The following is a 24714-nucleotide window of genomic DNA, read 5'->3' on the forward strand; positions in this document are numbered from 1 at the left end:
CAGTCCTCCGTGGTGGTTATTAAGTGGATTAACCCCTTTAGATTAGTCTCAGCCACTTCTCCCATCTGTCCACTGTTACACTGCAGATCAGCTACTGTGCAGCCGCCACAGGAAACATAAATAAACACAATTAAACACAACAAAAGAGGTATTAGAAATATGTTGAAATATGCAAATCTTCTCCCACTGACCTACTGTACCGTATATCTGTGCGTGACTGAACAGGAACAACACACAATGAGCCAGCGCGTCCTCACATGCTTATATTTTACTGTACGCTGACATGCTCACACAGTGGCCTCTGCCTCACATGCGAGAAAACACGCACACATACACTAATCTGTGATTAGACGTTGAGTGAACAGGAGACATGCAACCCATGTTGCACGTCATGCATATCCCTACAGACACATTCAGAACAAATGTGTCTCTTAATAGTCTGTAGTTTTATGTTTCACTTTGTGGCTGTTTTACATCTCTTTCTAGTCATTTTGTGTAAGTTTGTGTGTCTTCGTAGTGATTATGCAACTCTTATTATTTTGTGTCTCTTTGTAATCAGTTTGTGTCCCTTTGTAGCTCTTTTGTGTCTTTAAAGAAGTGTTGTCTCTCTGTAGTCGTATGGATGGTTTTGCATCATTTTTATCTTTTGCCTCATTTGTAATAGTTTGATTGACTTTCCTACCAGGAATGTTATCAGTTTACCGTTTACTGGGACTTTTGTCAAATGGGTTGAGCTTATTCCAAATAAGGACAAAAGAAAAGTTTGAAAAAGAAAAGAGCTCAATTTTTCCACAGAGTACGGGAATGCACATAATCCCTGTTATTTGTTATCTCCAGATCAGCAGCAACAGAATTAGAGATTCAAACTAATGAAAGAAGTAATGATTAAAAACTTACACCCTAAACTCAGAATCTGCCTGCATGTCTCAGCCTCTCAGACACAAATGTAGTATTTGATATCTTATAGAAATAGGAAAAGAAACAAAATATTTCACTTGGGGAAGATATTTTATTATAAACGTATATGTAAGGCCTGTTTGGTATCATTAACCAGCATAATTCATAATCATCCACATACTGTGAAACTTGATTTATATGACAAATGCACATATCAACTCTGATGCTGCTCATTTCACTATAGCAGCGGCTGTATTCATGCTGCTGTGCTCTCTAGTGAGGGATCTAACTCACTTGAAATATTCATCCTTGTACAAAGCGATAATATTTACAGGCACATAGAAATCAGCATGATTATCTGTTCTCATGTTTATTTTGATACAGAGGTGCACCTGCATGTGCATGACAAGCCTCTCTGTTGTCAATAACAAATGTAGAAGGTTAGGCAGCCCTGATATGGTATATGTGCACTCTCACTGCTCTCTAGTTGTTATTGTTGCTGCTAATCCAAACATTTTTAATCATTATTATTCTTTATTTTTATTATTTGACAGTGAATCAGGGACGTTGCAGTTCATGGTCGGTGCCTGGGGGGATTCACTCACCAAACATTTCTGTTTATATGGAACGTCTCAAAAATGTTGGCCCCAAACAAACTAGTTTTGCATCTCAGCATGAGCTTCTGCTAAATAATAAATAAAACTACTAAAGATTGTGTTTTTGCTGCAGGCCTAATTTAGGTCATTAAAAAGAACAAACGCTCTACGAAACACAAATCATGTAAAACTTATTTCAGCAGCTCTGAGTGAATCTTCCTTGAGTCAACTCAGGGTGAGCTGAGGCTCATTTGTATTCGCCTCTTACATGATACCAGTTGGCTGAATGTAAGTCAGCATATAGACTGATTCAGCAGTTTGTGAGTTTATATCAGGAGAGCAGCCCGGTCTGGCTCTGGACACACAGCAAGTCATCAAGACTCAATTAGCCACGAGGTCACGACGCCTCGCGCCAGAGGAGGACAACAAGAAACAACAAGTGAGGAAAAAGAGACCCTCAGGCAAAAATACACGGATGCATTTAATGTAACATAAACTGTTCGCTGACCTCTGTCACTGGGACATCTAGCCCAAGGGAGGACAGTCAGCAATAACACACACACACACACACACACACCACTGTGACCTCTGAGCTCCCACACTGTTGAATGTTTCATCAGCGTGCAGACGCAGGAGAGCGACCCTGGTGACCTGATTCTCTGCTGCTCACACTCTTTAGGCTTGATTTCTGCAGATCTATAAGTCACGATGATTCCCCTTTGTTTTTTGTTTGATCCTCATCTCAGTCGGATTTCTTGAACTGCTGAGATCACCCTGTTTCCCCACAGACATTTGATCTGAACTCACTTCACCTCGCACAAAATGTAGGTCACTCCCAAACAGACTGAATGTTTGACTGGATAAACCAGTTGTTTGTCTTTGAACTAAGTGGGTGAGCGAAGACAAAACACTCAAAGCATTTGTGTTTGGCTCCACCTGGTGGTCACACACAACCATTGTGTTTATCCAGAGTCTCAGTAGTTGTCAGTTCCTGGCCGACCTACAAAGCCAGAGCTCGTAAGTTTTACAAATAATCGACTGAAGCCTTCAATTTAATATTAACCACAACAGTGGGCCTTATGTTGATAACAGCACAAATATCAGCTTTTCTCCGGACTCAGACAAAATGCAGTATAATAAATAAAAAACAATACAATTCTGGCAATATGATAAATTAAAAAATGACTTTATTAGTGTACATTAAATACTAATTATAAACAGCAAGTGCTTAGATTACATTTTAAAAATAAAGAATCTGTTAAAAGAAAATATTAGAACAAAGACATGTGCGCTTGAATTACAGCTTTTTACAGTAACGTTGACAACTTCACTCACATTTCAAACATCATGAACACAAAAGTCTACTAATAATACAGTCAACAAACAGACAGACATCGCTCTGGAGTCCTCCTTCATATTTACATCGCAGCTCCAGACCTTTGCTACCAACTTTTCACCTGACTTACAACAAACCACAGCAGCATTAAAGCTGCACCCAGAGATAAAAAATCCTGCCCAAAACTGAGGAGAAACTTCACCAGTGAGTAAGTGTTTTTGTTCACTTTAAACAGAGATGTGAACTCAAAAGTTTGACTTTACCTTTAAACCAGTTTTTTCTTGCAGCCGCAGCCGCTTTAAGAGTTTTGGGGAGGATTTCACATCACTGAGATGATCTTAAATTAAATTAAATTCACATACCGAGACACTTCGTTTTCACATACATTAACAGTTCTTCAGATTAATCTCATTCACAGCCTCACACAGGCGGAGTGAGCTTGAATGTAGTCACTGGCAGCCTCTCTTGAATCACAGCCTTTATTATCAAGGAGGAAAACACACCAGAGGTACTTCTGTGTTAGCTATTCAAGTCCCTTTTTAAACCCTCGGCATAAATGCCACCACAGTCCAAGCAAGACCACCGAGTATGTGCACATTATGCTCACATGCAATCACCTCCTTCATTTAACTACAGCAGACAATAAAACGGCCACTTTCTTGAGCTTATGAGATACTGAAGCAGTTTAAGTACACTTATGTCCAAAAACAGATTAGCACTGAAGAGATTATCCTAAACAAAACAAACACATTTTCCTCATGCCACTTATGCTCTAAAACCTGAATACTGAAATGCATTTAATAATTTAAGTTGCTAAAATAACATTAACTTACATTAAAACACTTAAATCCTCAACTAGGAGACTAAATACTTATTGCCAACTCTGAACAAATTCCGTCTCAATGTCAGGAGTTCCAACAGCGTTTCAGACACCATTTTATTTAAGTGGGAGTCCAATTCCTCTTCAAAGGGCTCTGCATGACTGAAGTGCACGCTCATCAAGTAACAGTGAGCATGCATACTTAGACACTGTGCTTTGCGTAGTTGAAAGGGTCAGTTATTCATTCAGCCACGCAGGCTGAAGTAAAAGTCTGCTGCCCGGATGCCAGACGAGAAAGTGCGGCCCGATTCTGCAGTCACGTTTGCTCCTGTAACATCACCCCGCGTTCCCAGACCAGCTGATCCTCATCCTGTTTGTATGTTGCCGCCGTGAAACCTGAAGCACTGTTCACTTTATGATGCAATAATCCACTGTGTAACGTGCATTTGTCCACAATAACACAAGTGTGGTTACCGGAGGAAGAAAGGTCCCGGGTGAACTGTGGTCCTCGGATCTTTCTCTCTTCTTGCATCACTCTTTAAACTGTCCAGGATATTTCTCGGTATAACATATTTCAGCGGTGGTCCTGGTGAAGACAACATCTTGACGAGAACTCCTAAAGGTTATTTTTCAGTCTCAGTTCAGAGTCTCTATTTCCTACCGGCTCATATCTACTGAACAGTGACGACCTTATGGCGACTAGTAGATACGAACGGCCACAGATGTGTTGTCGGGCTGTTGTTTGCAGATGAGCAGCTCCTCTGTCTTTTACGTGGACTTTTCACTTGGCTTGGCGGCTCTTGGGTTGAGCCCCAGGACTGGAAGGGGAGCCCAGATGTCTCCCATGGCTTCTCCAGCGCTGACGCAGAACAAAGTCATAGTTGGCGGAGGTGCACATGGCATAAAATACGTTGGCTTTGTCTGGGATCTGGAGCTCTGAGGCAGAAAGAGGATTTAAGAAATTTAGTGTTGCAATTTATTTTCAGTTAGCGTACTTTATCGGCTTTTTGATTTCTCACGATGATACAGAGTCATTTTCAAGAATGACAACATTTTTAAATCGATTTAGAAAGAATGAAGACAACAAAAATATAACATGGGTTTTCGAGCTGAAAAAACTCAAGTGATGTATTGCCACTGATTTGCAGTATAGTTTATTAAATGCAGTGTCAGTGAAGGAGCTGTGACCTGCCACACAGTTGAATGTTTCATCAGGGTGCAGAGGCAGAAGAGCCACCCTGTTGACCCGACTCTCCTCTCCTCACTCACTCACTTTTTAAGCTCTCCACACACATTTGATTGGGGAGCTCATATCCCTTTTTACATATATTATTTATAAACTGACATGTACATGTTACAGAGGCCCAGGTGCTTCTGCTAAGAGATTAAATATTGCTGTACATTAGGCCAATTTACACAAAATGTTCAAGATGGATTTTTGTCTTTAGTATTAAAGAAAACAGAAGAATGCCTTCTGTTTTTAGCTCTGATGTTGCTTGACTGGCAGCGCTTTAGTTGTGTACATAATCAGTTTTAAATACTACATCATTGGTGGTCTTATTTGTGGCTCGTCTTTGATCACAAGGGACAAGAAATATATCTGGGGTACAAAAAAACAAAACAGAAAAAGGAGTAAAGGAGGGCTTAGAGTTAATCTTATTGTGAGAGGGTTATATCTGCACTCTCTACAGAAGATATTCACCTTTTCCATTGTTGAGCATCTGGCAGAGGTTGAAGTTGCGGCAGCTGACATCCTCCATGTTGTGTTTTTCAAGAGCCCTCTGAATCACCTGATGTGTGTGGTCCTGACTGGTCAGCTGGAGATCAAACCAGCAGCCAGATGTTATAGTACAACTCTGATTCAGAAGACCAATATACGTGACAATTACCTACACTTGAAAGCCTTTAATCTTATTTAGAACATAGTTTTGTAGGTATTCCTGCTTTTCATAGCTGAGATTAAGTAAAAACACTGTAGCTGTTTAAAGAATGTATTTATTGTTTACAATACTCAGCCCTGTCTTTAGCACATGCAGACTGTGGAGTCATGCGTCTCCAAACTACTTAGATAATGTTCCTTAATATAGTTATGTGTTTCAGTAAGCAGCCTTATAAGTACTTTGCAGAGTCAAATCAGTTCAAAATCTACATAGAAAAGGTATGTTTTTCATTCAGCCACCATATCGGTAGTCGGTTAATTTCCTTAATCAGTCTCAAAAATCTCATATCTGTCGGGCTCCAATTCCAAATCCTTCCATTCCCTCTTCTATTTTCCTTTTTAAGAGCTTAAGACTAGCTATCGGACATCAGAAACCCTTGTTCTCACCAGGATGCTCTTGTAGACGTTTCCATTGCTGACAGACTCCACGCTGACCCTGATGATACACGAGTCAGCGACCTGTTTGTTGTAGACAGGCAGCGCGGCCTGAGGAGAGCAGCTGGCCGATGAGGACTCTGGGCTCAGCACCAGAGAAGAAGAGCTGAGGTCTGGATGTGAGGAGCTGGAGGAGTTGGAAAGACTGGGAGAGGAGGACATGGAGGAGAAATCCTCTGCAACGTTGTGGAGAGAGCCAGAGAGAGACTGAGAGAGAGGAAGACAGGGGAGAACATATGAATATTATGTCCCAATTTGAAAACAGTTTCACCAGGTTTTAAACCAACTAAGACGAAAACCCCCGAGAAATTGTCTTCTAATGTGAACTGCATTATCTTTATCTGTACCCGTACTCGAACTTTTAATTGTTTATAATCAGTGTGATTTTTGATTTTTTGTGTGCGTGTTTGTGTGTGTGTGTGTGTGTGTGTGTGTGTGCGTGCTCGTGCGTGTTGACAGCTGACGGTTTAAAAAAAAAAAAACTCAGACGACCGGCAGAGAGAGGTTTGTGTGTGTGTGTGGCTTAATTAATTTGTAATATTTATGCTACTACTTACTTTATTTTTTTATGAAATACCGCAAGAAAGTGTCAGACACACTCGTTTAAAAAAGAAAAAGAAAACAAATCTCCAACAGGCAGAGACACAATGCGAGTCCCATTCTACCAAGCAGCACGTCTGAACTAACCCACGTTTACAGAACTCTGCTGTTAATAGGGGAGTACAAACCGAAGTTAAAACAAAACCAAAGCTGAAGAAACTTAAAAGTTAAAGGAAAAAACCCTCTGAGTAAGGGACAGACAGAGCAGGTAGGTGTGTGTGTGTGTGTGTGTGTGTGTGTGTGTGTGTGTGTGTGTGTGTGTGTGTGTGTGTGTAGCAGAGGGGGACACAGCACCGGAGCGGTGCTGTGACAAACATATCACAGAGGGCAGACAGTCCACTAATGAGGATTTTCATTCTACCTGAGCGCGGATATTGACGTATATTATTACTCATATCATAGTCGTACTCGGCAAAAGTGCTTTATTCGTACCGCAGTACTTGTTTTAGCCGAGTATCTGGCTCATCTCTAGTTTTGATCTTGATCCATGTCCCTGCTGTCCTCCCTGACTATAAAAAACGGAGACTGTCGGTGCTCACCTTGAGTTTCAGTCTGAGGGGGGAGGGCTGAGGGGCAGAGAGGTCCTCCATGTCTGAACTGCTGGAGCCAGAGGACGACACACTGATCTGGTCAGCGTGCGTCTTCCTGAGGGAGCTGTCGCTGGCTGATCGCAACCTGAACACACACATTGTTCAGTTGTGTGCATATTCCCGAAATAGCAAATAAAAGGAAAAGTCAGACAAGTATACTCTTTGATACAGATCCAGCAATCTCATAAATGATTTGCTTCAATTAAAAATACAATCTGACCCCTGTATCTAATGACAGCAGATCAGAAATAGCTACATTTTTCTAACATTTAAATAACAGATCCAAAAACTGATTCAAGTTTAATTCATTTGAATGATCTGATATTTAAGATCAGTCTTTTAACCCTTATAGACCTGCCGGCTATCTCCGCTGACATGACTGTCTGTAAGAGGATGGAGCAGACTCTGTTTCAAAGCTAGAGTGATGGTATCGGTATTGTATGACACTAGATGACCTAAGGCAACCGTGACATGCTAGCTTGTTGAGAAGGGGGCTAAAAAACGCTCGTAGGATATATTTTGGTGAGGGAATAACTGGCATGGCCATTTTCAAAGGAGTCCCTTGACCTCTGACCTTGAGATATCAAAATGAAAATCGGTTCAATGTATTTCCCTTTACAGACATACACACTTAATGGTAACCCAGACAGTTTGGGGCAAAAAACAACAACACCGTTTTTCTTATGTATTATAATGTGTTATTTTCACTTATTCTAAAACTGTGTATTTGAATATTTCTGCATACTGGGGTCCATAAACAGGTTTAGGTTTCTGCGCAGATTGAGTCTGAATGAAAAGCTGAGATCTCTTGAGGATACCGTGAGGGCATTCGGAGGAGGGATGGCTTTAGGTAAAAGAGCACTTGTACATGTTTTTCTGCTCACACTTAATCCAATAACTGTAGAATTGCACTTATTTGTGTTGACTGCCGTAGTGTGCTCATGCTGAATAAAACAAAGTACATTAATGCAGCTGCTTTGGGTGTCAATTGTTAATGTAAACATTAAAGGTTGAATATGTAGAATCTTTATTAAAAGATGTATTTAAAAAAATAATAATAGCCACGGGGCGTTTTGAGGGGTACAGATTGAAAGTATTGCTTTTCCATAAAAAACATATCCAGTCTGATTAATATTTAAAAAAAATTTTGACTGGTTTGACAAAGACTTTCTGTCACGTTCTGTTTCCATTGTACCAGCCAATAGCGCTGGGCATTGCAGGTTGCCAGGGTTGTCTGTTGTTCAGCGCAGCTAGGTGGTTCAACTCTGTATTTGTCAGTTTATCTATCTCTATATTTATTATCACCACACCACTGCCCGACAGCTATCTTTGTGAAAACTGAGTCTCTCCATCTGCCTTCAGCTCACTGTCACTGCTGTGGAAGCTGCTGCTCTGCTCATGCGGATCAGGCTACAGAAACAAGGAATCATTTTGAGCGCACCACTCGATTACACACCACTCAAAGAAAGACTTCTAGTTGAAGACTGGCTAATGTTAAATACTGTTGATTAAATCAAATTAACTGATTAGTTGAAATAAGTTGTTACTCTGTATGATTCATCACTGACATGGAGCAGGCTAAACACTTGACACACTCGGCAACGAACCTGGCAACCCGACTGCTGGAATTATTATTTGTTGTTGCGACTACAATCTTGAGACACTAGATGGCGATGTTCTGCTCATTCTCCATATTTCCCACCTTTAATATTTGAATAATGCACAATGTTAGAGGGTTCCTTGTACAACTTACAGCATTAGTTTACTGGCGATACTTCTGGGTCTGACATGTCTTAAATACAAGGGTCTGAGGATTTATATCACAGCAGTCAGTGTCATAACAGGGCAGCTGCAGTTATACGTTACAGGCTAGAGGTGGCTGTCCAGACTTACGAGGCAAGTTTCTTAGTGAGCAGACGGCTGCTCCATGAGTTGGGAGAGCTGGGACAGGGGTCAACTGGAGGCTCCAGGTCCCGAGACAGCTCGTAGCTTCAGGAGACAAAAAAAGGAAAGAAATTATGCAAAAGGATTTTCAAGAGTCATTATCTTTATATTATATTGCAGTGGTGCTGGTGTTGGTGTGTCTCACCTCTCCTGGTCCGTGAGCAGCGTGTGTGCCTGCAGCCAGGTGGCAATATGAGAGCTCACTGGTAAGCTGTAGTTGGAGCAGGAAGACTGGAGCTGCCGAATCTGAGAGAGGATCTCAAACTCCTGCAAAAGAAATGAAGGAAACAGAGAACAGATTATTTTATAAAAGAGAAAAGAATAGGAAAGAACATAAAAATATTGTACACATCAGAGAACAATCCTAGTCATTCATGTGAGACACCACTCGGGGGCGACACCTACCCGTCTGCGCTTCTCAAAGTTGATGAGTCCACCCTGTGAAAGAAAGAAACAGTGTTACAAATATGGCATCATAAAAGTACCATCACAAAACAAACTTAAACAATGTGTGTGTGTGTGTGTGTGTGTGTGTGCATGCATGCACGTGTGTCTGTGTGTGATGTGCACTCACCTCCACGGTGTCAGTCAGTGCTGTGTCCAGCATGGTGAGGACAGTCAGGTAAGTGCCAAGGTACGGCACAACACCACTGCTGAAGCTCTGAGGACACAAACCAAGCCACATGTTTACACTTTGGTCATCACTATGGCTGCACAGTTGACAAAACGAGAATCAAATTACTAATTTCTTGCAAATATTATGTTCTTTCTAAAAACTGTATTGTATTACAACTTCTTAATGCTGCTCTAATGATAATGAAGTAAAATAACTACTGGAGTAGAAATGTACACAGACAGCTGACAACACAAGACAATCACTATTTAAACAGAGTGAATATGGGGGTATAAAACATTTTAGACACTGCCCCTCCCTGACTAAGCAAACTGTGAGAAACACGGCACATACGTCAGCTTTTATACCCCCTAACCTAGATAAGGGGAGAAACTAACACTCATGTAAGTTTTAAGTAGTACTAACAGATTAAAGAAGAAGAGGGAACTGGAAATCTGGCGTCTATTTTAGCGAACTTTATCCGCTTAAAAACACGTGACATTTAGAGAAGTAGAACTGATGATCCAGGCAGAGAAAAATAAACATCTGCCTTTCATTTTTAAGTGGCTGGCATAGCTAAGCTGACACATTGACTTTATTTTGGTGGTCAAACCTAAAATAGAGGAACCAAGAGGTTATTTCCAAACAAAACAATTTGTTTTTTCTTACAATGTTTCTGGACACTGAACACGGGGTGGCACTCCCATCTGGGTGAGTCCCATCCTGCAGAAAACAGACAACATGTCCCGTCAACTTCCATCAGTGTGAGAGATGACACATACGTTATATAATTGTTCTCTTCAGGGTTGAGCACCTGTTGAACGGGTGTTGTTGGGTGTGGGAGCATGTCTCTGCAGTAAGCACTGGTTCGTGCCCAACTAGCCACAAATATTAGTGGTTTTATTTGTGTTGGCTGCTAACAATGACCTTTCTATTATTCTACAGAAACTGGGCTGCTGATAATATGGCTAAATAAATAACGATATCAGTTGTTTTTTTCTCAGGGGACAAAGGACACAGGACGCAGGTGAACTGAAGACTGAACATTCATTCAGTTTTATGATTTGAAAAAGACACAATAATCAGACCATGAACGGGAAAGCTAATTAACCAAAGATTTGAGGCCATTTGTAGACAATGCATTTAGTAAGTGTGTAACACTTCATATTACACTAAGGCTCAAACTAACCACTTTCATTACTGCTTAGATTATTTCTTGATTAGTCGCATAATTACAACACAAATGTCAGAAAAAAAAAATGTCCCAAGGGACATCCTAAAAAAATTGTTTGGTCTCTTCAAAACTCTAAAGGCCAAGGACAGTCATTCTGCAATGACATAAAACAAAGGGAAAAGCAAAGCAGCAAATCCTCACATTGGAGAAGCTTTAAACAGAGAACGCTTGATGATAATTAAATAGTTGTCAATTCATTTTCTGTTGAAGAATAATCAACTAATAGTTTCAGCTAACAGGAATTACAGTACCTACAGTTTTACCCACACAGAGCCTGTAAAAAGGAAATACAGGCCTCGTGGTGAAAGCTACATGCTGTTATTTTCTCACTGCAGTGCATTCAATACTTAGTTGAGTGATGCCTTTTGTACTGGAGTGAACAGGCCACAGCAATTTCACTTAATTCAACCTAAAAAAAACACCCCTCCGCCCATGCACTGGGAAAGAGCTGGCACACTTAACATTTTCATTATTAATCCGGCAGAGTCATCAGTCCGTTGTGTTTATGTTGTGTGGTTACCTCCACAAGGATCTCTCTGCTGGTCAGCACACAGTTCTCATCAGGGAAAGTCTCACACAAGTGGTCAAAGGTGGCCATGCTTTCCCTGAAACCGAACAAATGCACTTTGTTAAGACAGCGTTCTTACTGCAGACTCAATATTTACCTTCAACAAAAGTCTGCATGCTCACAGAGAGCATGATGCAGTGAAACCGACTTCTGAATCAATCTTCTATCTTTATTCACTCAATTTACATCTGCTATTTTTGATTTTGTGCCCTAAAAAAGTCAATGTTGTATTTCACAGAACTCTGTTTTCTAAGTTTGCTGACCTGCTGACAGCAGCCCAGGTCTTCTTGAGGCGATACACAGCGTTGGACTGCAGGGCTGAAAGGATGGCTCTCAGAGAGGAGAAATTCTTCATCTGTCTGCACTCCTGCAGAGAAAGTACAACAGAATGCTGGTGTGTTTTGATGTCTTCAAAAAAATGTTAATTTATGTGAATATATGACCCTGAACTTTGACCCTGACCTGAGCAATAGTGATCCACCACTCAATGATGCGTGCCCTGTGGGCGGGGCTAGTGTGAGAGCAGCGAGGGGAGCTCGGGGCAGTGGAGGGGTACAGGAAGGTCGAGGAGGAGCGGGGCGATGAGATGGGAGAGGAAGTGGAAGGGCTGGGGGAGGACGGCCAGATGAGGAGTGAGGTGATGACACGGTTGGTGACGGCGTTGAACTGGGAGATGGTGGCACGGACAGTGGGCGCCAGGTTTCGGTTTTCCTTCTTGTCACGCTGGGACCAGACGCAGCCCAGGCAGTGGAAGGGCACCACTTTGACAAACAGCTCCTGGGGGAGAGATGGTTACAGGGAGGCACACTGTGAGTGAGTAAAGTGTATTTCTAGAGAACATTTAAAAAAGAGAACATAAAGAAAACAATAAACAGCATGTACAAATACAGAATTTTAGACATGATACCGCTTAAGGGATTAGTTGGCTAAAAAGGCCAGTAAATAAAAATCTGTCTTGATATCAGGTGTGCTCCCTCCATGTCTTTTTAAAAATCTAACGGCAACATTAAGATCCTTGAAAGCTGATCCTTGCAGCTGCATTCTGGACCATCTGCAGCAGTTTAATGAAGACTCTGGACAATCTGGTCAATAAAAGTGAGACTTACCTTTTTTCATATCATGGAAGGACAGTATTTGGTAGAGTTTGGACATGGTTCTTAACTGACAGTAACTATTGTTTATGACAGAACGGATTTCTTTGGCAAGACCGAGCTCAAAATCAATATGTTGCCAAGATTTTTCGTATGAGACTTCACATAAGGGGCGAGGTGACCTTGGTTTGCTGGTGAGCTGACGTCTGGATTTAGAGGCACCAAACATAATTAATTCTGTTTTGTTATTGCTTAGCTGAAGGAAATTATTATTACCCACACTGACACAGAAATGAGCTTTGAGATATTTGTTAAGGAAACCTACGGCGTCCAATCGGGTCAGCTGCTTTGCCACTTCTCTCACAGGGAAGTCCATGAAGTTGTATTTGTCTTCCTCCTTAGTGGACACCTCTCCTCTGTCCTCCTGATCACTGTGCTCCTGCTGCGATGATTCACTGTTGTGCTGTGACGCAGACGGGCTGCAATCTGTCAAAAAAAATCGTAAATGACGTCTAAACAGGATGCATACAGGAGTTTATATTATCTACAGTCCTACAGTCCATCATAACAGCGTCTCCTGTTCCCTTGTACCTTGTTCCTGGAGCTTCTTGAGGAGGGTCTCTGCAGTCTGAGCCAAGCGTCTGAAGCAGAGGCGATGGCGCAAGTGGACACACAACAGGCGGAGGGCCTGGTACTGTGGGGGCTCATGGAAGTCTTCACTGTATTCCTCCAGCCACAGCCGGATCACTGGGGGTAAGGTACTGAGGGGATTATGGGGGACATTAATAACCGTCAGTCCTTTTTCTTGTTTATGGCTTGTACAACTTGACAACTGGAATAATTTGTGATGGATGAATAAACAAACAAAGTCTCATGTGATCGGACTGATGTCAAATCCAAACTAATGGAAGAGTGATCACACTCACCTGCGTGGGCAGACAGTGTTATCCAGGTTGGCGATTGAGTCATCTCTGTGGAAAAAGGTAAACATTATTAGAACATGTCAGATGAGAACTACATTTCAATGATAATCATCACATGAAGGGACAATATGGCGAACTAGTGGGGACAGCTTATAAACAACAAATGTCCCAGGGTCGATCCTCTATAACAGTCCATCCTGTGGAAATGTCCTGCAACACTCTGCATCCCTGCAGAGACACTGTGGCCTTACAGAGTGACGAGTGGAGACACAGAAATGTCTCCCTCAGGGATCAAGTGTTGTTTTCATGCTGACGCATTTGTAGGTACATGGACAAAGTTTTATAACAGGGTAATTATTTTTCTTGCATCAAAACAAGAGCAAACAAAAGATTGCGAGCCACCAAAAAAACAAGATCATTAGATTGTAATTTATACAGCACGACCATCAAATTTCAGAGCAGGTGGTTTTACAAGTTAATGACAGCAACAAAATGTTACATTCTGCCAAAATCATTCAAGGCAAAGGAGGGAAAGCAAACTTCTCAGGGTGTCCTAAAGCTGACCTTACAGGAAACAGGTTGCCACCAGCAACACAGATATGAGGGCGACTGTTTGACAAATAATAAATCACCTGAACAGCACTAAGGGCCACAGTTTCACACAGGCAGCCATTTGCAGTACGTTCATCAAAAGATAAGCTGTAAGGACCCGAGAGGGACAAAGGACCAGGCGAGTTTTATGAACTGGGTCTGAGCTGCTTAAGCTGTTCAATTCTTGATATCAAATCAGATTTTAGAAAAAATCTGTGTTTTTTCCTTCAAGTATTGAAAACCAAAGAGGCTTTCTGTGTCCTACCCTCAAATGTATTAATAGCCTTCCTCACTCTGGCAAATTAAATCTCAGTATTTGCTTGGGTGAAGAAGCACCTCCGCTGGGTGTGGAGGGTGCAGTCATGACTGCGCTGGAATGGAATAAAGCTCCTGACTGCTTTGTTTTGTTCGTGACGATGAGACCTGTCATAGATACTTGCCAAGCATCATAGAGGTTTGCCTTGTGAACAGCTGAGGTCACGTAAAGAGGTTGTTTAACAGCTGTCTTCTTTGGAAACTGATGTGTGCATCCGGCAACCTGGTTGAGTTCCACTAACATTTCGCATACAGTGACGACGACCTCGCTAAAAGTAGCATGTGCTGCAATAACACATAAATAATTGATGCAGAAAATATTAGAGCCCTCAAATCTGTATCTGACTTCTGATAAGCAGATGTGTCAACGAGGCCAAGATCTTTAAACTGACTTAACTTTTCAAAAGGTAAAATTTAACTCAAAACTCTAAATAATAAACATAATCTTACAGTTGGAATGGGACCACAGTCAGATTTTTTGAAAAAACAAAATACTTTCAGATATGGTTTTCTTGCTGTGAGTGAGCGGATCAGATTGATTCCACTAATCACTAATCTCACTAACACAAGAGTGGCAAACTCTCTTTACCCCGTCAGAACAACGTTTGACCATCATCAGTCTTGAACCAAGGCCACTTAACGTACCAGGCCACTTAACGTAGCCTGCCTACCACAGCTATGCAGAGGACATACAACTAATTCTTTCCTTTCTGCAGTCTGAAACCCGGGCGGCGGCGCAAATGCATGTCTGTCTCTCTCCCAATGGACGTGGACACACCGTCTGAAGCTCAATCTGGACTGAGATGTTCTTCCTTCTAGGGAATGCGTCACAACCTCTCCATCAACATCAAGAACTCTGTGGTGTCTGCGGCTCAGGCTGCAAGGGACCTGGTTGTGACCAACTGTCCTTCGCTTGAGACCTTGCTGCAACGACCCGCTCCTGGAGATTCACAGCATCAGGAGGATACGCCTGTTCCTCACTCAGAAGATGATGCAGGTTTTGTACAGGCTCTTGACATTTACTGCAACTTCCTCCTGGCTGCTCCGCCTGCATGTGCCATCTGACCTCTGCAGCTCATCTGGAATACAGCGGCCTGACTGCTCTTCAACCTATCCAAGTTCTCCCACAATACAACGCTCCTCCGCATCCTACACTGGCAGCTAGGGGTGACTCAACTACGGTATTAGTTACCGGTCCTTTTCTGCTGTGCAGCAAACGGCTCAGGACCGTCCTACATCCAGGACATGGTCAAAACTTACGCCCCACCAGGTCCACTACACTTTTCTACTCTGCAGAGCGTGGATGCGGACAGTTTCTCACCTCTGAAACAGCAGCTCGATGAGGGTGCTGGTGGAGGAGGTGAAGGCCCTGTAGGTGGAGAGGAAGACATGGATGAAGTCAGGCTCCTGGTGTTCGGGATCCAGCAGGTGGGTGACCAGACGCTCCAGGGTGCCGGCTTTCAGCCTGCGCACCTTCACCGTGTGGTACTGGACGAAGCTGAAGGCGTTAGGGAGCTCTGCCATTTCTGAGCTCGGCAGGACGGGCTCCCTGCGCAGCGTGACGCCAAACACAGCCCCGTCCTCCTCCTCCTCCCCCCACTCCTGCACCGGGTCCTGCCAGAGAGAAAGCAAGGTCATCAAGATCTGGCAGCAAACACACGATACAGTCATCTATTCTGCTCCTGTCTTCTTGATTTGGTAGATCAGAGACTTTAATGTGCTTGAAATATTTTCCAGGTGTCACTTACAACTTAACACATACAATAACTTACTGAAGTTTGAGAGAAACGTTAAAAAACACGTCACAAGAAGAAACTTTTAGAGTCATGGAGCCTTTTCAACACCGGCTGCTTAACTGAATTACTGTGAGAATCTGGCATTTTTAAAACTCGTAACAAATAAAACAAGCCTTCAGGCTTAGTCATTTTTTCAAAAAGGTCAAACTCAACGTCAATTGACGTCATTCTTGAGATTTTGCTTGTGACCAAGCCTTGAACTCTGACGTAGACGGACACATGGTGACTCACTGGGCAAAGAAGCATTCACGGGTATATTTGTTTATGTCCAGAAACACAGGGACAATGTATTAAACCATTGCACCATTATTTGTAATTCAATTCCAACTACAGTATGTACCTGTTTAGAATAGCAACAGTGACACGTTTCCCCTCACACTACACATAACAAGTGTTTAATGTAATTGTAAGTACATCCCCTTAAGTCATATTGATTTTATGCTGTATTTAAATTATAAATGTTTAACTGATCCTGACTGACATTAATACATTTTAACAAATTTTTTTTACATGAGAGATGAGAAAACAGATACATATTTGAATTTTGTCATATTTAGAGTAATGATAAAAAATTATATTAAACTGGGACAGGTAAGAGATGCATACAAAAAAGGAAGTGGTCGATGAAAAGAAGCCTGAGGAACAGTGTTTGATTGAATGTCCCATATTGTGAAAAGTGAGATTCCCATGTGTTTTTTTGTTTTTTTTTAAATTATGAAGCAGGTCGAGGTGCTTTATAAATACTGTAAAAAGTGTTGAAACCCTTAATCCACAGAGAAATGCCCAAAGCCCCTATTAAGAAACTGTGTCTCACACAGCGATTCCCCGGCTGCAATGACGGTGCAGAGATGCCAAGATCACAGAGGGATTCTTAAAAGAGACAGGCACTAAAACGTAGTGTTTCAGGCGGAGGGTGAATATTTAAATGAATTAATACCAGCACTGATTTTTACTGTCACACCACGAAACTCCTCTAGAAACTGTTCTTGTGACACATCTTTCCATGACATGGTACCGTTTTCCACTAAAATACATCACGACAACTCTTAGAGACTTAGACTTCTCTTTACTGATCCTTTAGGAGGACTCCCGCCAGGAAATTGAGTTTCCAGCAGCTTACAAAAACACGAAGGAGGTATAAAAAATACAGTATAAGATAACCAATAAACTTGAAATAAAAGCTAAAAAATCCAGAAAGTATAAAAAAACCCAATACAGTTACAATAAACTCTTAGTCAAATCTATAAGAGGTAGATGTGACCGGATAGTCAACAATGTGTCCTTAAAAAGAAAAGCTGGTTGATCTGAGTTCATATATATATATATATATATATATATATATATATATATATATATATATATATATATATATATAAACATGCTTGAGCACACCTGATATTATTACAAGACAGAAACTCAGTCAACCTGTGACGACGGATAATAGTACATAAAAAAAAGAAGTTTCCAACCGACCTTCACAAACTAGTCCAAAACAGTGTATTTCACCTACCATGGATAAGTGCCATTTTCCCATGTTTGTCTTGCTCTCGGAGAGGAGAAACACAGAAGTCTCGGGTCTATCAGCTCCTTCTAGTGCAGGTGGTAAACCCGCAGACCAGGAAACTACGGAGTTACCGCCGTCCTCCGACACTTCACTGCAGTTTGAATAATGTCTTTCATTTTTAAAATGTAGCTAAACAACACGTGGAAAGCGTTGAATTGTGTCCAGACGTGGATGGACCAGTCTGACAGCTGGAGGAGGACAGGCAGTGAGCAGTAAGGCAGGGGGCGGGCTGGCGCAGCAGGTGTGGGCGGGGCTATGGCTATTGACCAATGAGGATACGGGGAATAAAGGCACCTGTTAGTTATGCAGATTTTAAATATGAGGCTGTGACTGAAATAAATACTGATGGTTGCTAGGTGCAGTGGGCTAAATAAGAAACATAACAGCTAAAAGAGGAACCGTATTATTTACATTACATTACGGCTAAATCATTTTGTTAAAATGCATACATGTATATTTTATGGTTTTAGATTGAATACAGTGTCTTTTGATTACTATATTATATAGATTTCACATTGTAAAAAATACTCAAACACTAGGGGTGATTTCTTTGATCTATAAATAAAGTAAAAACATTTGAACAGTGAATTCCTGAATCTTGTTTGCCAGTCCGCCACTGTATATAAGAATTAACCCAAGATGACCTAGACTTGACACCACTCTGCTCCCTGACACTCTTCAGAGCTGATTTAAATAACAAAAAAAGAAGGGGACCAAAGTCCCCTTTTACCCTTTTTGTATCTGTTCTTAAAAATATTATATCATTATTTAATTGAATTTAATTAAGTGCGGTTGTGTCCAGCTTAATGTCCCCAAATGACATCATTTAATCACACTTTCCTTACAGAGATGAATGGCAGAAACAATACTCTGACATCTGGTGGCCAAAGTGTTACCATTAAAGAGTTAAACTTCTGTCTGGATCAAGAGCAGACCAGGAAAACCTTTTTTTAAACCACTCCATCTTATTTCCCTTCTCTAAAACGTAAATCCTAGGCTAGGATTAGATCTGTGCTTTTTAAAAAGAAAAAATAATGATAATTCTATTTTACACGAGACTCAATGCAGGTTTTGCCCAGTAGTCTTAATCCTGTCCTAGTCCTGTCCTGAGTATCTGCATTCAATACCTTCAAGGTATTGACAGAAATAAGCCTGTAGCAAATAGTTTGGAAACTCCTCCAGTCAAAAGTTACCTGCATTCAATCCTTTTTGTACCGAGATCTAGAAGGGAAAAAAATCCACTAGTGTGCTTCGTTTAAATGCGATGTAATTGGTCCACTACTACAGCAGCTACGACCCATACAGTCTGTGGTGTGTTGTGGTTGAGCACGGTGTATATCACGAGTTGGCAGTTCAGTGTGCCATGTGCCATAAGTATATTGAACCCTTTCAAAATGTACTCGTGTGGTGGCATTTCACTCAACTGGTTGGTTCCATTAACATGATAGGTATCGTGCGAAGGAGAAAAAAAGAGGCATCAAATGTAAGGCTCCCCCATTATTAGTCAACTACTCAAACGTTTTGGTCTTAGTCGAGCAGGATTTCTTCAGTTGATAAGTCCTTTTTATACATTTTTCATGGAGGTTAATTTACGTATTCATTAGGAACTTATGAGCTGATCTGTGGTTGAACAAAATATTTAAAGTGGTGCTCATGTATTATTCTTTGTGGAGAAACTCCAGATCTGTTGATTAAATCAACTAATCGATTAGTTGCCAAAATCATGTGTGTTAGTCAATTAAGAATTTATTTAATTGAGGACAGTCCTACTCAAATGAAGTACTGGCATTGGTATCTCTTTAAGGGTAGTGTACTGGTATTGGCACTGGTATTGTATTTTTTTTTTAACAATAGCCAGCACTAACCCAATGTATAAAATGTCTGTCTTGTCTAGTCTCACATCTTGTTTTGTTTCACTAAACTAGTGCAGTGTCCATTCAGAGTTTGTACCCGTTTGCTTGGACTTCACATCCGATCGATGTGAAGTCGATTGGATGAGCTGTTTCTGAAATATGTGAAGGACAGACATACTGTACATGCATACATGGAGAGAGATTCCTTCCTCTATAGTTCGATGATGCTGCTCAGCACCGACTCTTGGCCAAATGGCACCACATTTGTCATGTCAACTCAGAAATCTAACACCCTTTCAAAATACTATTTCAAGGTCCAAACTCTCTGTCAAACAAAACAAACAACAATGGCCGAGTATTGTGTTAGATACCTTTTCACCAATAGGAAAGTGGTAAAAAAGACATTCTGTCTGTTTGTTTTTTACTCAGATCTGTTCAAACAACGAGGAACACACAAGTTTAGCATTGCAGAAATGCGAGGCTAGTACCGGCATGAACCCGGAAATAGTACTTTGAAAAGACGTTAAGTCATAAAGACTGGATAGCAAAGCTGTTTGGAACATCAAAAATATGAGAAAGTAACCTTTTCACTTAGTCCAGAGAGGATCTGTACCGGCTTTGCTCAAAATCTTTAGGAGAAGTTGTGAAAAAACTGATTTCGACGCAACTCAAACGGTGGGAAAATCGATCTAGGTGAAAAATATGCATGGCTTATATGGAGAGATTTTTTTTGAAAAAATGTTTGAGAGTTACGTTGCAAGAGTTACAGGCCAAAACATAAAGTTCATTGTTACAGCGCCACCATCTGACCAAATTGAACCACACTTCCATGGGTCCACAGCAACACACCAGCCAAGTGGGGAAGTAGATCAGATGAACAATTTAACTTGCCACACACTCATCAGGAAATGCAGTCTTGGTTTCATAAAAATCCAAGTGATCATTTTACAGGAAGAGAACAAAAGCAAGATGCAAAAGATATGTCCTGTCTCGATAAGTGAGAAGCTGGTTTCAGGCCAGCACAATGCTAGGAACAGAGCGTTTCAGTGCCACTGCCTCGAAAGAATCCAGTCGGGACAGTTTTTCTCAACAGCCTCCAGCTTATGTTCCCATAACACCCATGATGTCAGGGGCGTGGTTGGGGACATACCGCATGAAACAGGTCTGTTCTGATCCTATAAGGTAAATTCATCCTTGTGACTTCAAGGAAGCACAAAGTTGGATGTAGAATGTCAAATGAATACAACATATTTCATTACATCCAGAGAAAAAATCGACTAGCAGCTTTACATTGTGATAACGCCGTCGGGACGTTTTTAATCAGGATGCCCTTTGGTCTTTCAGCTCAAAAAAAATAATGAGCTTTTTGTTTCTCTAATGAATCTCTCACTGACCTGAAAACCTACCTTCATTCTCGCATTTTTGTCCATGCCACCGAGTCCCTTTACAGAGGCGAACAAAAGAGCAGAGAAAATGCCAGCAGAGAACTCAATTAGTACTCATTAGACACATGAATGGGTGATGAGGCGACAGGCGAGCAACAAGGGGAAGCAAAGTGCAGAGTGATGGGGAAACATGCTGGTTGAAGTCATGTCCTCAAAACCATAGACTATTAAAAGGCTTCATTTATCTGGAAATACGCAGCACCCACACACACACACAGGAACATGATACTCTTCCTGGAGAGCATGCTGTAGTTTATTCTCAGTGTCACTGAATATTTGAAGTTAATGACGTCCTGAGTGAAAAAATGTTGAGGTGAATGGGAACAACAGCAAAAGTTCCCTGAGAGAGACCTGACGTAAACAGTGACTAAATATATGACATCTGTTCCGTCACGGACGTGCGTGTGATTCATCTGTAGTGATACTACACTGAATAATTCACTGAGTTAAACTTTACATTTAATCTAGGAAGGAGTCGATCAAAACGAACACTGGTATAAATCACTTAAAGGAATAATAAGAAAAAGATACTTTAATAATCCCTGTTAAATCCCATCTTTTTTGGACTCCCTCTATTTTACACATAGACCACACACTATTCATGTTAGTGTTAGAGCAATTTAACAAAGAATGAAACTACTCAGCTGACCAGGAAATTATTTCAACACTATTTTGATAATGACTAAATCATTTAAGGTGATTATCAGGCAAAAATAGCAGCTTCAGAGCTAAAATGATAAGGAACGATCAACTGATAAATTGAAAAAAAAAAAAAATCTGCAAAGATTTTGATGATAGATGGATTAAGCGTGATTCTTAATCAATGAAAAATGAATCAAAACTGGTGAAAATGTCTTATTCCTGCAATCAAAGGAGAAAATCTTTCTTTTCTAATTTTATAGACTGATTAAGAAAATCTTTAGTTTCAGGTGAAATTTGGCTGTTGGCTGCTTTTCCTTGTTTCAGTTACCTTAACTGAAATCGCTGAGTTTTGGACTGTTGGTCCGACAGAAAAACAAACTTGATGATGAAGTGTTGGGCTCTTGGAAATTGTGTTAGATGATTTTTGTGAAATTTGAGACAAATTTGAGCAGGTGATCTGACAATAAACACTGCAGAGACCCTCCTACATGTATGTGTTTGGCGTCCATCATCATGGATGTCATGCATTATTTCCATGCATGACATCCAAACAACAAAATAGATGATGCGTTCATAGCACTTGTGTAGATTTGTTCTGACTCACTTCGTACTGTCCATCAGTGTCCAACGATTGGAAGCTGGTAAGCCACACGCCGGGCTCCGTGTCCATGTGAACGTCCACGCAGTGACTCGTCTTGAGCCAAAGCAGCTTCTTCATCCTGCCCACCCTGCTGCGGAGGCCGCGGGACTCCCCTCCATCAGCGCCTCCACACACAGGAATAACAGTCCTCATCTCCAGCTCTGTGTCACGCTCACGGGCCCACGCACAGCTCGTCAGATCTCTCCCACACCTGCTGCCTCATCTGTGCCAGGGAGGAGAGTGTGAAAACATTAGGCAAAGTCTCGTTTTCTTTTAACTTCATGTTTTTTGGGGTTTTTTTTTTACAACCATAAAAAAAGTGTACAGGTCAGCTGTAAGCCGCAGGAGGTTACGCTTTAAAACCTCTTGTTCCTAAATGTTTGAATTTCACTAAACAATGATCAGTCCTAAAAAACTGGGTTGCTTGTAGTTAAATTTAGACATAATGAAATCTAGATAAAAATGATAACCATACTGGGTCAGAAATAGAGTTTTAGCCTAATTGTATTCAGCACAGCACAAGAACGTAAGAGATCTTTAAAGGTCACATATGGTAAAAAAGGGAGCTTTTAATGTCTTGATTATAAAGCGGGGCGAGGTGCTGTATAAATACTGTGAAAGTATCAAAACGCTCCATACACAGAAACACACACAGCCTGTATTCAGAAACTGTGACTTTAAACGAGCCGTCAGGTCTTCTGTACAGTTGTGATGTGTATAAGTACTGCTACAGCGCTGTTACAGTTATTTCCCGGCTGCAATGATGCAATGATGCAGACATGTTGAGAGCGCAGATGCAGAAAACATGGAAACGCTGACCAATCAGAGCAGACTGGGCTTTTTCAGGAGGGGAGTCTTAAAGAGACGTTAGAGCGTTTCAGACAGAGAGTGAATACAGGTATATTCAGACAGAAAGCCAAAATACAAGAATGAACCTGAAAATGAACATAAAATGGGACATTTACCTTCAATCAATTCCCTTCATAACAAAAAGGGAACGTAAACCTCTAAACTGACATAAAAAAGTAACTTTGTCTAAACTCATTGAGGAATCCTCTCTACAGCTGGAACCAACGCGTTACGAAAAAAGCATATAGATGACGGTCACTGTCAGTATGTTACTGAGATGACAATACTGGCAAAACATGCATGCTTTATAGTCGACATTATATAAACTTGTGTGACTGTAAAAACGGTCTCAAGTGGCTTCAAAATAGCCACATCAGAACGATCATTGAAAATATGAAGACTGATACAGAATAAACTTTTTAGTAAATGCTCCATATAACCACAAAACAGTTCTACGAAAAAGGTACAACATCCGCATGTTCAACTAAAGGGACAACCAGAGCTATGGGGAGCAATGTTTCTTCTAAAGCAACCCCAATTTTTAAAAAGATCAGGATTTCTTGTGATACTTTGAATGCAATTAAAAATCCATAATCATACAAAAAAAAAATACTCACTCAACCATAATGTTGTTTCTGATGAATCTGCGTCTCCTGGATCCTGAAGAACACGATCAGAGCTGTGTTTGTTCAGCAGCCACAACATTCATGTAGAGACAGTGTGAAACTTGGATGGAAGAGACTCTGGCATTTATCTGAGGACTGATTGTTCTCTGTGTTTGTGGGTGGATGATGCTCCGTGCGCATGTGTACGTGTGGTAGTGCTAGTGTGTAAGTGTGGGTGTGTGTTTGTGTGTAAGTGTGGGTGTGTGTGTGTGTGTGGGTATTTGTGTGTGTGTGTGTGTCTGTGGCCTATTCTGATTTGATTTCACTTCAGTTCCCTCACCTCCTCATTAGAATAAACTCTCTGCTCTCATTTGAGCCTTCAGTACAAACACTGAAGCACATTTACATGGTTTGATTCTTCTTAAAGGTAGTGCACAGAAATGCAGAATGCACCACATTATTTTTTCTGTGCATAATGTATTAAACTCGACTGGCTGATGATATTGAAGAGTTTCCTGATAAGCTGTCCAGGGCTGAATGTTTCTTACCTACAGGTGGATCCCAGCACACTGTTCAGACAGGTGCACCTATAAAAACGTGTCAAACTCATCATTTAAAACCTTTAAAACCTCTACAGACTGATGATACATGTTGAGCAGTGAGCCTGGTGGCGGGAGGCATTGACTGACTCACGCTGCTGGCAGCGATTCAAAACCTGCACCGGGCAGGAAGCGCAGGCCCGCCTCCTCCTCCTGATTGGTCGATCAGCTAAAAAAAACAACAACACACCAATAAAAACACTTGCTACAGACAAACACGGATATATGT

The 24714-nt window shown here is 41.2% G+C and overlaps 1 protein-coding gene across 2 annotated transcripts; it reads right to left on the reverse strand.

Moving 5' to 3' along the window:
- Positions 1-2658: 2658 nt before the first annotated feature.
- rgl3a (ral guanine nucleotide dissociation stimulator-like 3a) lies at positions 2659-24029 on the reverse strand. Of its 2 annotated transcripts, XM_083934152.1 has the most exons (18): positions 23899-24029; positions 22397-22655; positions 15814-16106; positions 13590-13634; positions 13255-13424; positions 12989-13149; positions 12035-12349; positions 11836-11939; positions 11525-11609; positions 10440-10493; positions 9732-9818; positions 9563-9595; positions 9303-9424; positions 9107-9202; positions 7163-7298; positions 5976-6230; positions 5352-5466; positions 2659-4585 (listed from the first exon to the last, which is right to left on the reverse strand). In XM_083934152.1, exons 2-18 carry the CDS (start codon positions 22583-22585, stop codon positions 4431-4433), a joined length of 2415 nt encoding a protein of 804 aa, XP_083790278.1. In that variant the 5' UTR covers positions 22586-22655; positions 23899-24029; the 3' UTR covers positions 2659-4430. The 2 variants fall into 2 exon arrangements, with proteins under 2 accessions (XP_083790278.1, XP_083790279.1); XM_083934153.1 differs by lacking the exons at positions 22397-22655; positions 23899-24029 and adding an exon at positions 17799-18019.
- Positions 24030-24714: the final 685 nt, after the last annotated feature.

This window comes from Echiichthys vipera (genome assembly GCF_963691815.1).
Source record: "Echiichthys vipera genome assembly, chromosome: 2".
Lineage (NCBI taxonomy): Eukaryota > Metazoa > Chordata > Actinopteri > Perciformes > Trachinidae > Echiichthys > Echiichthys vipera.

Bases quoted from the DNA above. Each gene is read 5' to 3' on its own strand.
- rgl3a (XM_083934152.1), bottom strand. From the start codon at position 22,585: ATGAGGACTGTTATTCCTGTGTGTGGAGGCGCTGATGGAGGGGAGTCC. The intron at 16,107-22,396 runs GTGAGTCAGAAC...TCTCTCTGGCAG, and splicing joins ACACTGATGGACAGTACGAA to GACCCGGTGCAGGAGTGGGG. The intron at 9,425-9,562 runs GTAGGTGTCGCC...TTTCTTTTGCAG, and splicing joins ACTTTGAGAAGCGCAGACGG to GAGTTTGAGATCCTCTCTCA.